The sequence below is a fragment of the Erinaceus europaeus genome, chromosome 13, assembly GCF_950295315.1.
Source record: "Erinaceus europaeus chromosome 13, mEriEur2.1, whole genome shotgun sequence".
In the NCBI taxonomy this organism is placed as follows: Eukaryota; Metazoa; Chordata; class Mammalia; order Eulipotyphla; family Erinaceidae; genus Erinaceus; species Erinaceus europaeus.
This window is the reverse complement of record NC_080174.1, coordinates 86,193,503-86,206,524: the sequence shown is the minus strand read 5'-3', so window position 1 is coordinate 86,206,524 and position 13,022 is coordinate 86,193,503. Positions and strand designations below refer to the sequence as shown.

At 41.3% G+C, this 13,022-nt stretch overlaps 1 protein-coding gene across 5 annotated transcripts in view; it reads right to left on the bottom strand.

Moving 5' to 3' along the window:
- Positions 1-13,022, bottom strand: part of SGIP1 (SH3GL interacting endocytic adaptor 1) — a 217,906-nt gene that overhangs the window by 69,159 nt on the left and 135,725 nt on the right. For 3 of the 5 annotated variants that reach the window (XM_060206371.1, XM_060206368.1, XM_060206367.1), the window contains 3 exons: positions 11,907-12,380; positions 2,863-2,990; positions 1,495-1,621 (listed from right to left, as the gene is read on the bottom strand). In XM_060206371.1, coding sequence (XP_060062354.1) covers positions 1,495-1,621; positions 2,863-2,990; positions 11,907-12,380 — 729 coding nt within the window. The remainder of the gene's footprint in view (positions 1-1,494; positions 1,622-2,862; positions 2,991-11,906; positions 12,381-13,022) is intronic. The other 2 variants (XM_060206369.1, XM_060206370.1) reach the window with 1 other exon arrangement.

Below are 13,022 nucleotides of genomic sequence, written 5' to 3'. Positions count from 1 at the left end.
GCCTACTTTCTCAGTGACAGTGTACTGCTTTCCTCTCTGATCATCAGGGAAACCTCAAGCAGTGATGGAACAAATGACTGTGAGAGAAAAGAACAGAGCAGCAGAGAAGGTAATGGCTACAACTATAAAAATATATTGTGTAGAGTTCAACAGTAAGGCTGAGGTTTTACAGAAAACAAACAAAACAAGAACTCAGAGAGGTAGGAGTTATTAAGAAGCTAAAGACAGAAAGTTCCAGATTGTTTCCATTGATGATTCAGATAGAGAATAGAGTTAGTTATATACATAATGGTAGATAGCTGTCTGATAATGAACCGTCTAAAATTAGATAATTGTCTACATTGTCACCAAATTTGAAGGAGTCTTTTGGATTAGTCTGATTAAAAATATAAATCAGATGTTATAAATGAAAGTCTTTTTGGAACCCCCAATAGATATACCTTAATTACGTAGTGTGGAAAAACAGGGAGTCCTTCACAAGAACTTCAGGCTTGATCACATCACATCTCATGTGGACACTTCTACAGTGTGCCCTCTGTGAGGAGCAGCAGGTTTTGCCCACCTAGCTTTTAGTCATGATTCTCTGCACTCAGCAATGCAGAATGGACCAGCTATTTTCTCCTAGAAACTTCAGAGGTGAGTTCAGACAACAAAGGATGACAATGGATGTTGCATGGGGAAAAAAATGAAATGGGATCAGAAATGCCATGCAGACACAAGGCAGCAGGAGCCTAGGAAAGATAGGTGAGAGGTATCTATAGAAAGATCAGCTTTGGGAAGAGGGAAGAAACTCCAAGCAAACTGAAGCATTTACACCTGGGAGGGTCATCCAGCAAGCTGCCATTTCATCTCTTCATTTCCATCACCCCATAGGGAAAGAGGCACAAAGGCATTTTACTGAAATGCCAACAGTGATCTATTTCACAAGGACATGGACCACACACCCCCTGAAACACTTGAAAAAAATGTCCAAAAGTTGACTCAAGTCCTGCAATGCCAACATTTATATCATCGGTCAACATTAGAACAACTAAAATGGATAAAGAAACGAAAGCTCCAAGAAAATACAGATTCTAAATTGTGTGATTTCTGATATGGTACATGGCTGGAATTTAAATAATCATCCCCCCCCTTGGAAGAGAAAATTTTTATTAAAATAAACAACATCTCAACTGCAGAATCAGAGTTGATGATTCTTCTTGACTTTTACGACTAGCTCTGGATAGGCTAGTGCAGATAAGGCCTGCAAAACACAGGTGTTAATGTGATTTTTTGCCTAAAGTATTTTGCCTCCTTTGCTGAGAAGGTGCTTTTAAAAGAAGAGTCAGACATAGGAAGGATAACAGCAAAACACACAGCAGATCAATTCTGACCAGAAATGGCAGGCCTTAGTGTGGCGGTGGTGGTGGTTTTTTTTTTTTAAGATCACAAGAAAAAGCCAGTCAAATCCACAAACAGATTGAAATAGAGGAGATAATTTTTTTTTTTTTTTACCAACTGTGGGGGTGGTGGCTGCACTCAAGGAATTGGTGGACGATATTGAAGAAGTGCTTTCAGCCCGGGCCAGGGGTGCTATTGGTGGTGGACTGGAAGGATGAATAGGAGGGCTAAAAGGTCTGGGCTGGAAGGAGAAGAAGAGAGATGAAAAGTTAGATACACAGGTCATAGTACTTTCATGCCATGATTTCAATGTCTTCCACCCCGATATTATCACTCAGGTTCTTCAAAGAGCACTGGTGACACAGTCTTTACACTGAAATAATCTCTACACAGGAGCTTGTAGCTAGATTTGAGCCATAAAGCACTACAGCCTGCCCTCAGTGGATATATCCGGCTTAGACAAGTGGAGATGGATGACGTGGTTAGTGATGTCTCAAAATTGTGAACTCCTACTATCCGGTACTAAGCTGGTAACCCAACATGAGGGCTTGCCTATGCCCACTTAAAAACACTTAAAAAAAATACTATGCTGCATTTAAGACTAGCCAAATCAGCTACTGCAGGTGGTACGGCTGTGTCATAGTTGGACTCTGATGTGCTCATACCAAAGACATTTCTCCTTTCCATAGGACTCTTCACGTTTCCCAGTATTTACCTTAAAATGCAGTGGAAAAAAAATTGATGACAGGCCACCACTGTATTCACATACACAATGTGCCCACCACAAGTCCCTTCTAACCTGGGAATGGAAATCTGAACGTCTCCATTCCAAGCATCTTACAAAGTCAGATAACCATGGTGAAAGGAAATATCTCTCTCTTTCTCTCTCTCTCTCTCTCTCTCTCTCTCTCTCGGTCTCCAAAGTTATGGCCTGGGCTCAGTGGCACCATGAATCCATTGCTCCTGGCAGCCATTTTTTTTTCTTTCTTCCCATTTTATTCAATAGGACAGAGAAAAATTGAGAGAGGAGGAGAGCTAGATAAACACCTACAGACCCACTTCACTGCTTATAAAACGTCCCCACTTCAAGTGGAGAGTGGGGGCTCGACAAACCTGGATCCTTGCATATAGTACCATGTGTGCTTAACCGGGTGTGCTACCGCCCAGCCCGAACACTTTCCTCTGTAGAAAACTTAATCTATTTGAGCATTCCTGTCTTCACCTGCATCAAGTCCATGGTAACAAAACGGATGTCCCATCCATCCTTTTAGACTCTGATTTGAACGATGGTAGAGTTTTGAAGAAGGTTGACATGCCAATCTGTACAGCTGCGACTTTAGCCTCCACCTGACTAGGCCCTGGGTACAAGTTCTTTAAGACGTAGATCCGGCTTTGAGATAGATGGTAACACTTGGCACTTGGGCTTCTATCTGGCATTCACACTGTGAGTGATTGAGAAATCGGGTGTGAAAGGGAACCTACCATATCTCCAACTCCAGGTTTTCCTGGAGGCAGCTTGGGCCTTGATGGGGGCCGGGGAGGAGGTGGGGGTGGGGTGGTGCTGCTGCAAGGAATCAAGGGAGTGGCTGGTCGAGCAGGAGATGACGCACCTAAAAAACAAACCAGGGTTACAAAGGGCTAGATCGGGGTGCAGTCATCAGTGTCCTGCCTTTCCTGTCATTACCATTAGCGTGGGCCTCGGGCATACTGCTTTACATCTGCAGACAGGTTTGCAGTGGTTTAGCAAGTGTTTTTTTTTTTTTTTTTTACCTAAAAAAAAAAAAAACCACTGGATTGACTATGGCTGATTGCAGAAGCTGAAGCTCATTGCCCTTGTTGTCATCTGACACCCAGTGAAAGGTAAATCCTTTGATTATTCTTCGTGGTAGAAAATACATTTGAAGATGTTTGACTGGATGGCAGGTACCTTTTATTTTGACCAAATACACGCCAAATTTATAACTCCTCCTCCTTTTTGCCCAGTCAGAATTTATTTGTGTTCAAGATGAAAACGGAGATCCGAACTTGAAGGAAAACGACTTCTCCATCTTACATATATACATAAGAGAAGTTAAACCTTTTACTGTGCTTCCAAGTGCAAGGGCTAATTTTACAAATGTAAGCAAGCACTTGACAGTACACAAAGGAGAAGAAACAAGAGAGTTAGCTGTCCTTTGTGTTTAGAATCTTAATACTGAAAGAAACTCATTGAATTTAGAGAATTTTTTTATTTTCTTTTGAAGGAGACTGCATAGGAATCTGTTTTACCTGGAGTTTGTCCATGACATTTTTTTGTGACAATTTTCAGAAGAGCCTCTTGGATTTACTTTTCAGGCTGTCAATGACAAGCTTATGAAACACAGAAAACAGATGCCAACATGCACACTAATCAGCCACCAGAAGGGTGTCTAAACTTGGGGCCCAGTCCACCTTCAATCATGTCTTGAGGAAAACATTTGGTGAAAAGCCTTAACAATCAAATACAAAACTCCAAACATTTCTTGCTCAGAAAACTTCTAACTACTCCCAAAGTTTTGTCACTTTGTCTAGAAGGACAGGTATCAAATACTTCCAAGAAAATTCCAATGACTCTTGTTGTAGATACATGCCCACTTCTCTTCCAACACATTCTGGAGAGTTGAAAGAACAGCAGATCCTGAGCCAGATTCTCAGATTCTCCAAGATCCCAACTTAGCAGCAAAGTTTAGCATCTCAAAAAAAAAAATCCAATTTGTTTTTTCACAGAGTCCCTCTTGTTGAAACAATCTGAAATCTGGAGTGTGGCTTTTCATCTGTGCTGTCCATGCTCCGTGTCATTTCCTTAGTATAAAACTACATGGATGACTTCCATCCTCCATGTTCTCATCACTACACCGATGTATTTACTATGTGCCTAATTCATATTTCATTGCACCTCTAGAATCTATGCTAGACATTTTACATGTCAATGTGTTTTCTTCTCACAAGAATCTCTATAAGTAGGTACAGCTATCATCTCTCAACGGAAACTAAAGTTCAGCAGTATTCAATAATTTTCCCAAGCTTATACATATTAAATGCTATTTTACTTCAGAACCCAAGGTCTTTTAAAAAATATATTCTTGGGAGTTGGGCGGTAGCACAGTGGGTTAAGTGCATGTGGCACAATGCACAAGAACCATTGGAAGGATCCCAGTTTGAGCCCCCGACTCCCCACCTGCAGGGGAGTCGCTTCACAGGTGGTGAAGTAGGTCTGCAGGTGTCTAAGATAGACACCTTCTCAGTCTTCCCCTCCTCTCTCCATTCTCTCTGTCCTATCCAACAACAATTCTCTCCCCTTCTCAGTCTTCCCCTCCTCTCTCCATTTCTCTCTGTCCTATCCAACAACAATGACATCAGTAACAATAAAAATAATAACTACAACAATAAAACAACAAAGGCAACAAAAGGGAATACATAAATACAAAAAAATTAAATATATATATTCTTATCTATTTATTATTAGATAGAGACAGAGAGAAGTTGAGAGGGAAGGGGGATATATAGAGAAGGAAAGAGACAGATACTTATGAAGCTTCCCCCTGCAGGTGGGACCAGGGCTTGAACCCGGGTCCTCAAGCACTGTAATGTGTGCGCTTAATCAGGTGCACCATCACCTGGCCCCAGAAGCCAAGGTCTTAAATGCAACATTGTGTAGTTCCAGGTGAACTATGAAATCTTAGCTTTTACATAAAGTCTGGTCTTAATTTTGCATAGCAGATTGATGAATAATACTTCTCTGTCAACATAAGTATTCTTAATCTCTTGACTAATCTCTTAATCAAGGAAAAAGCGTATATACTGACAGTTTCCACTAGAAAGTTTTCTTTCAAGTTAGTAGACTTATACCTAGAAAACTTCAAAAAGCAAAAGGGCTAGAACAAAGAGGAGAAATAACCTCTAGGCAGCAAAGTCTCTGCCAGGAGGTTTTATGGGGCTTTTTGAGGGGAAGTTCTGAGAAAACCCTCCTTCAGGGATGGTGTAATATATCTATTCATGGTCTACTTCTTAGAGCTGGGCTTCTGAATCAATCCCAGGAAAAAATCAGTTGCTTTTCATACACATTTCAAAAGAGAAATTTCAGAATCTGCTCTTAATAATGTTTGAAAAGTACTAAGGAATTGTCATCAAGGCAGTGAGAAATACTGAAAAATTGGAGGAAGAGACGATTTATTCCTTCTTATTGGCAGTGGGATCTCAGGTGTATCAGTCAGAGAACTGTCTATCTTACAAGGTAGTTATAACAATCAAAACTGAAAAAATATGAAAATTTTCACTAACTTGTAGAATGCTGTACTAATGGAAGAGACTATATGCTGATGATTACGGTCAAGATTGTGTCTTGATACAGATACAGCTAAAAACGGGGAAAATGGCTATATATATATCTTTCTTTATAAATATCCATTTAACTCACTTTTTTTTTTTTTTTTTGCTGAACTGATTTAACTGATTTGTTGTGAAGTTAGAAAAAAAACTGAGTGTTTAAAAAACAAACCCTGGCTCGACAGACTATAAGGTCAGAAAGAAAACACTTGAGGGCCTGAAACACTTCACCACTGTAAAGATTGTAAAGACTCCACATGCTTTCCTGAGACCACACAATTGTTTCACACCTCCATTCTGACTCTTTTGTTTTCGATTATACTTTATCTTTCCTTCCTGGAATGTTTATTTCTTGGAACAATGCTGGAAAGTAATTGGATAAAATTGCTGTCTAATGTTTAACAAAAGCATCTACATATGTGGCTGTAACATGGCTTAGGGGCAGAAGATGGACTTGTACATATGAGGTCTGGAGTTTGATCTATGGTACTGTTAATAGAGTTTGATCCATGGTACTTTTAATAGAGTTTGATCCATGGTACTGTTAATAGAGTGGTGGTACTCTGTCTCTCTTAGGCTTTCTTCTTCTATGACATAAACAAATAACTTTTAAAAATCATACACTAGTTGGGTTCTGTGAGTTAGGAAACATCGTCAACAATTGACACACTCTCAATTCACTTGCTGCACTCAACCAGATACTGCCTCACAGTTTCTTCATTCACCTAGGTATAGGTTCATGTAGGTATAGGCTCAACTTTAATCACTTTTGTGTGTGGGTGGGCTCTGATGAAGGGTGAATTACTGGAAAAAGAGCCAAATATAAATCCAAGAGATCCTCCGCCTGGTCCTGGCTTTGCTTCCTTTGAGCTGTGCGATCAAGTTCAATCTTTGAGTTTCTCCTCCCTTACCTATATAAAGATGTGACTATACTGCACTGCCATTGGGAGAAGCAAGTGAATTAATGCATATGCACTTCACAATATATGAAGGACCAAGCACTTTACTAAGTTGTGTTTCTTAGCAGATAGTATTATAAAGTATGAATTATGTGTGGGAATTGTTATGTATTTCTGTCTTTTCCTTGGTGACCAGTCTATTATAAATGCTACAACAAAACTGTGCCATTGAGCTCCCTGCAATGATGAAGTCAAGCTAGAAGAAGTTCTAGAATGAGAGGCCCACTAGTTACATAAGGTTGTCAAGCTCTTGACTTGTCACTTCTGCACCTGAAGAGCTGACTTCCAATCTTGATTAAATGTGTTAAGATGAAACTTGTCATGTGAAGTCAGCATCTTCCATATGACACTGCTACTGAAAAACAAAGAAACAAACAAACAAACAAAAGACAAATCTTATAGCTAAGAAATGTTTAATTCAGTCCTAGGTATGTTCTTTAATGTTTTTTTTTTTTTTTTGATGGGATAAAGAAAAATGGAGAGAGTGAAAGGACATAGAAAGGGAGAGAGAAAGAGACACCTTCAACTCTGCTTTACTGCAGGGGAAATATCACCTCCCCCCACATACAGGTGGAAACAGGGGCTTGAATCTGAATCCTTGTGTTTGTCTCCCCACCCCACCCCCCCCTCTCTGTGTGTGCATGTGTACATACTTGTACGTAACTTCATCTAACACAGCTTGAGTTTCTTATGCTGGAAAATGCTGCACTGGGGGCTGGGTGAGCACACATGTTACAGTGCACAAGGACTTGAGTTCAAGCCCCCAGTCCTCACTTGCAAGGGGAAAGCTTTGCAGCTGGTGAAGCAATGCTGCAAGTCTCTCCCTCTCTCTCTCTCTCTCTTTCCCTCCCTCTCTCCCTCCCTCTCTCCCTCTTTCCTCTTGATTTCTGGCTGTCTATATTCAATAAATAAATAAAGATAAAAAAAAGAAAATGCTTTACTGAATGTTCTGTCTTAACTAACAACTCTCTTTCCCTGCTTTCTAACCATACTGAAGCCCCCACAGAATGTCACCTCCTACTCCTAGGCACTTTACCCAGAAGGAAGGAGAGACAGACTTCACCAGTAATCAGTACCTTCATTCCAATAAAAACAACAGTCTGGTCAAACTGGGTATTGAAAAAAAAAACCTTTGCCATAATGAAACTAGTTTTTGGATTAAATCCTTAACTTCCTAGTGTCTTTAATAGCAGGTATTCTGATTCTCAAGGCTCTGCGTGCTGTCGAAACGTGTTCTTCCTGCTGTGAATGGAGATTTAAAGTGAGGATAATGGTATCCAATTAAGTGTGGTTTGAAATTTGTGGGAAAAATTGGTCTCATCAAGGCACATAAAAACAATCTGCTTTTATACAGATTAGCCTTGCTACTCTTGAAAATGTGAAAGCAGACTCTAGTGTTTTAGTCCTGTATTTATCTTTCCACCAGTTCCTATATATTCCATCGATAAGATATTAAGCTGCAAAATAAACTGGGACTTAATTAAGGAGATCATGGTGCAAAGTTTTATTTATTCATGAGGCTATTGGGGCCAGTTCAATCTTCCACTTAGAAATCCAACCCTTTAATACTAGCAAAATATAGATTTTCCACCTTAATTATTAAGAATCAATAGTCTTTACTGGTAATATTTTAAAATAAGGGTATGCAAGCTACACATGAAAACAATGAATTTTTTTTTCAAGATTCTTCTGCAAAGTCATATTTCTTTCTCTCACGCACATAAAATTAAATAAACATCTTCCAGAACCCTGTGAAAATGTGAGGGGTGATGGAGAAAACACAGAGGAATAGCTGCTTTCTTTCCTCCTTCACTAAAGGTATTACATTAAGCTTATGTGACAAGGGGCAAGTATTTATTCCTTGAAAACTCCTCCCAAAGACTGAGGCTGGTTCAGAAAAGACAGTCCTCCAGGAGACAGTGGGAATACAGCATGTTCTGGTATTGATCAATCAGTCGCTTTGGATTTGAGGTCTAAGTAGAAGATTTTGCCCAGAGGTCCTTTCTTATCTTTACAAATAAACAAAAAGCCATAGATTTCTCAAAAAAGAATAATAATAATAATATTAAAAATAAAACAAAAACTAAACCTAAATCAAACTGAGGATGAAACTGGATACTTTAATCAACAGAATTATATAGAGGAGTGCATTTTGAGATTTTTGTAATCTTTTGTATCTGCACTGTCCAGTGTCAGTGGATGTTAGTCACCGTATAAGTTTGGAATCTGTGTGTATATATTTGCCACCAGGATTACTGGTGGGGCTTGGTGTCTGCACTATGAATCCACTGCTCCCAGCAGCCATTTTTTTTTCTTTCTATTTTTATTTGACAGGACAGAGAGAAATTGAGAGGGGAGGTAGAGAAGGTGACAGCAACATAGACACCTGCAGACCTGCTTCACCGCTCATGAAACTTTCACCCTGCAGTTGAGGAACGGAGGCTCGAAACAGGGTCCTCACTCATGCACTCATGGCGATGTGTATGCTTAACTAGGTGTACAAACCCCACCCCCCAGTTTGGAATATTTTGCAACTAACTAAACCTTTTTTTAATGTTACATAGTTTCTTTTTTCAAAGTTGCTATTTGCACAGTTGTTATTTTCTCCTCTTGTTCTTTTCTTGTATTTTATGGGGGGGGGGTTCCCACTGTACAGGGCAGTCATTGATACATGAATACAATTTCATTATGCACCAGGACCCTACAGTTTTCTTCCACCCCTCTCTTCCCCATAACTAAATCTTTTAAGAGTACACCCAGAAAAGGTACTGGAGATCAGATGAACTGATTATCACTCCCAAGTCTATTACTTCTAGCTGTGTAAATTTGGGGAGATTAGCTGATATTTCTAAACCCTAGTTTTCCTGTCTACAAAATGGAACAGTTGTAAGGGAAGCTCAGGGCAAGAAACTGCAGCCACTGTTATTATTCACAGAATTAATACCTCTCAGAGTTCGACGGTAAAGAAACCTTCGGATTTTGGTTCAACATAGTGTTTCTCAAACTCATTAGATGACTGGCTAGCATTACCTTTCTGGTGGTGGTGAGCAAAGGCACACAACTCCCAACAAAATATTGGTTTGTGTGCATTCCAGGTGACTCCTGGTCCTTTCCTTGACGTGAAAAGCACAGAGGAACTTGCAAATAGAGGAAACACTGAGAGACCAACAGGAGATGCAGCAGCGAGACTTGTAAATAACAGACACAAATGACTTTCCATTCATTCTCACTAGCTCCTCATCACTAGAATTTGGCCACTTCTTGCAAAGCACGTAAATCACAAACAGTAATATGGCACTCTGGGAAGGTGGCTAAGATAAACACATAAGAATAGGAGGGGAAGGGCTCTGGAGAATATTCCCAGACAAGGCAAGTTTAGTGAAATAAATGCTATAGAAAAAGATTCACTAGACAGAGCTTGATCTTCCTTGAATGTAAATGGCAGGTGTTCTCATTCTTTTTTTAATATTTATTTATTTATTTATTTATTCCCTTTTGTTGCCCTTGTTGTTTTATTGTTGTTGTTTTTGATGTCGTCTTTGTTGGATAGGACAGAGAGATATGGAGAGAGGAGGGGAAGATGGAGAGGGGGAGAGAAAGACAGACACCTGCAGACCTGCTTCACCGCCTGTGAAGCGACTCCCCTGCAGGTGGGGAGCCGGGGGCTCGAACTGGGATCCTTACGCAGGTCCTTGAGCTTTGTGCCATATGCGCTTAACCCGCTGCACTACCGCCCGGCTTCCTTCTCCTTCTTTTATAACTAGAGAACAAAAAATGAAACTTCAAATGAAGAAAACAAAAACTGAGATTGAAGGTAACATTTGTGAAAAGTGTTCTTGTAAGAAACACAGTTGTTTTTTTTTAAAGACTCCAGTTAACTTCTATTTTATTGCAGAGTACATGAGTTGCATAGCAAAGTCCTACCCTTATTAAAGATTTTTCTATCATCTAGCACCGTACTGAGAGTTGACCTGGCCAGCCGAAACTTGTCAAAGTGAAATCTTCCTTTATTGCCTTTAGTAGCAACTTGAACAGGTTTGAAAATCAAACTCATTAGAATATCCTTTTCTGATTGGTCTCTATGATTTCCTTTTCAGACTTGACTTTTTCTGAAGTGGTTGGAGAAGATAACAGGGCTCTCCCTCTAAAACCAAAAGTAATTAAAAAAAAAAAAAAAGGGCGGGGAATGAGGCAGTGATGCAGCGGGTTAAGCGCACATGGCACAAAGCGCAAGGACCGGGTTCCAGCTCTCGGCTCCCCCCTGCAGGGGAGTCCCTTCATAGGCAGTGAAGCAGGTCTGCAGGTGTCTATCTTTCTCTCCTCCTCTCTTTCTTCCCCTCCTCTCTCCATTTCTCTCTGTCCTATCCAACAACAATGACATCAACAACAACAATAATAACCACAACAAGGTTACAACAACAAGGGCAACGAAGGGGGGGGGGGGAATGGTCTCCAGGAGCAGTGGATTCATGGTGCAGGCACTGATCCCCAGCAATAACTCTGGAGGCAAAAAAAAAAATAGAGAAAGAAGAAACAAACATACAAATGAATCTACCAAATCAGGAGCCCACAGGGGAAGAAGAGTAAGCCACATGCTCGCTCATGTCCAGTCCTGAGTATGATCTTAGGCTCTAATGTATATCATGATTATAATACCGTGTAGGACTGATAGCTATTGTGTAATTGAAATGTTCTGAGTGTATTACTAAAATGTTCTTATCGAAAGAAAAATAAAGAGGTCAATATGTTAAGGAAAGAATGTGTTGATTCAATTGGGAGATCCTTTCAAAACGTGAATCGCATCATCGTACATTGGACACTTTAAATATCTTGAGATCTTGTCAATCGTATCAATAAACAATGAAAACCAAACCAAAGACAACACCAGAGTCCTTGTGGAGGCAGAGGACAAGGAGATGAGACCTTTACCACGAAACTCATGTCTTTCTAAAATGCTCCTGAAATATTAACAATGACATTGCAGCTTTCTTTCAAAACAGGGCTTCCTAAGTGCGGGCCTTGGAGGGCAGGGCATCTCTAAGTGCAGGGCGAAACACATCTACAGACTTGCACTATGACTGCGAGCATTCGATGGACCACGACATGCCAGGAAGTAGTGCTGAAACTCGAGAGCAAACTGCCAGGCGGGAGGAGGGTACAGCTCACACGGCAGCAGCCAGGCCATTCCCCGCCACATGAACACACTCAGACAGTAAGACGTACCACTAGCGGTCCCTGTACCACTGCCCGAGCCAGGTCCAGGGGACGAAACCACAGTCCTGTAGGTGGGTGGTGGTGGGGGAGGCGGAGCTGCTCTCTGTCCCAACCCCAAATCTTTAGGAGATGAGATTGTTTCTAAGTACTCATCTTTAATGAAGGTCTGCTCAGCTGCTTTCTTCTGGACTTCTTCTAAATGAAGCGGCGAAGGTACATTTCGAGGAGGCCCTGGGGGCACGGGCGGGCCTGGAACTGGGGTATCAGCTGGGTTGTCTGGTGCAGCTGGTGGGGACACCACTTTTCCCCTTGGAGTCAGTTCCGGAGCAACATGTTCCGGGGACGTATCAGAAAAATAGACCCATTTTTCTTCAGCATTAATAGTCACAGACTTGGGGGACAAAACTGGGCCAAAAATGCTGTCCAAGTCATTGATGGATGGTAGTTTTTCAATTTTGACCTCTGTGGCTGCCTGGTCATTGCCTGTGGTTAAAGTAGTTGATTTTAAACTTTGATTGACTTTATGGATATTACTTAGGGGCGGCGGGGGGCCAGGGGGGAGGTTGGTGGGAGGGACTAGGCAGAGCCTGGTAAAGAGATGGCTTTTGTGGGGTGTCTCTGGGTGTTCTGAGTGGATTGAGAGCTGAAGGGTGGGGCCCCTGGCTTTGTAATGTGAGGTCATCTTTGCCTATGCTTTCATTTACCCCTTTTTTTTTTTCCTTTCCCTCCAGGGTTATTGCTGGGCTTAGTGCCTGCACCATGAATCCATGGCTCCTGGAGGCCATTTTTTTTTCCCTTTTGTTGTAGCCTCGTTGTGGTTACTATTATTGCCATTGTTGATGTTGTTTGATGTTGGATAGGACAGAGAGAAATGGAGAGAGGAGGGGAAGACAGAGAGGGGGAGAGAAAGATAGACACCTGAAGACCTGCTTCACTGCCTATGAAGCGACTCCCCTGCAGGTGGGGAGCCGGGAGATCGAACCGGGATCCTTACGCCGGTCCTTGCGCTTAGCGCCACTTGCACTTAACCCACTGCGCCACCGCCCGACCCCCCCCCCCCCCACTTACCCCCTTTTTTTTTAAGGTTACCACAGTTAGCTGTTTCACCATCATTTAAGATGCTGA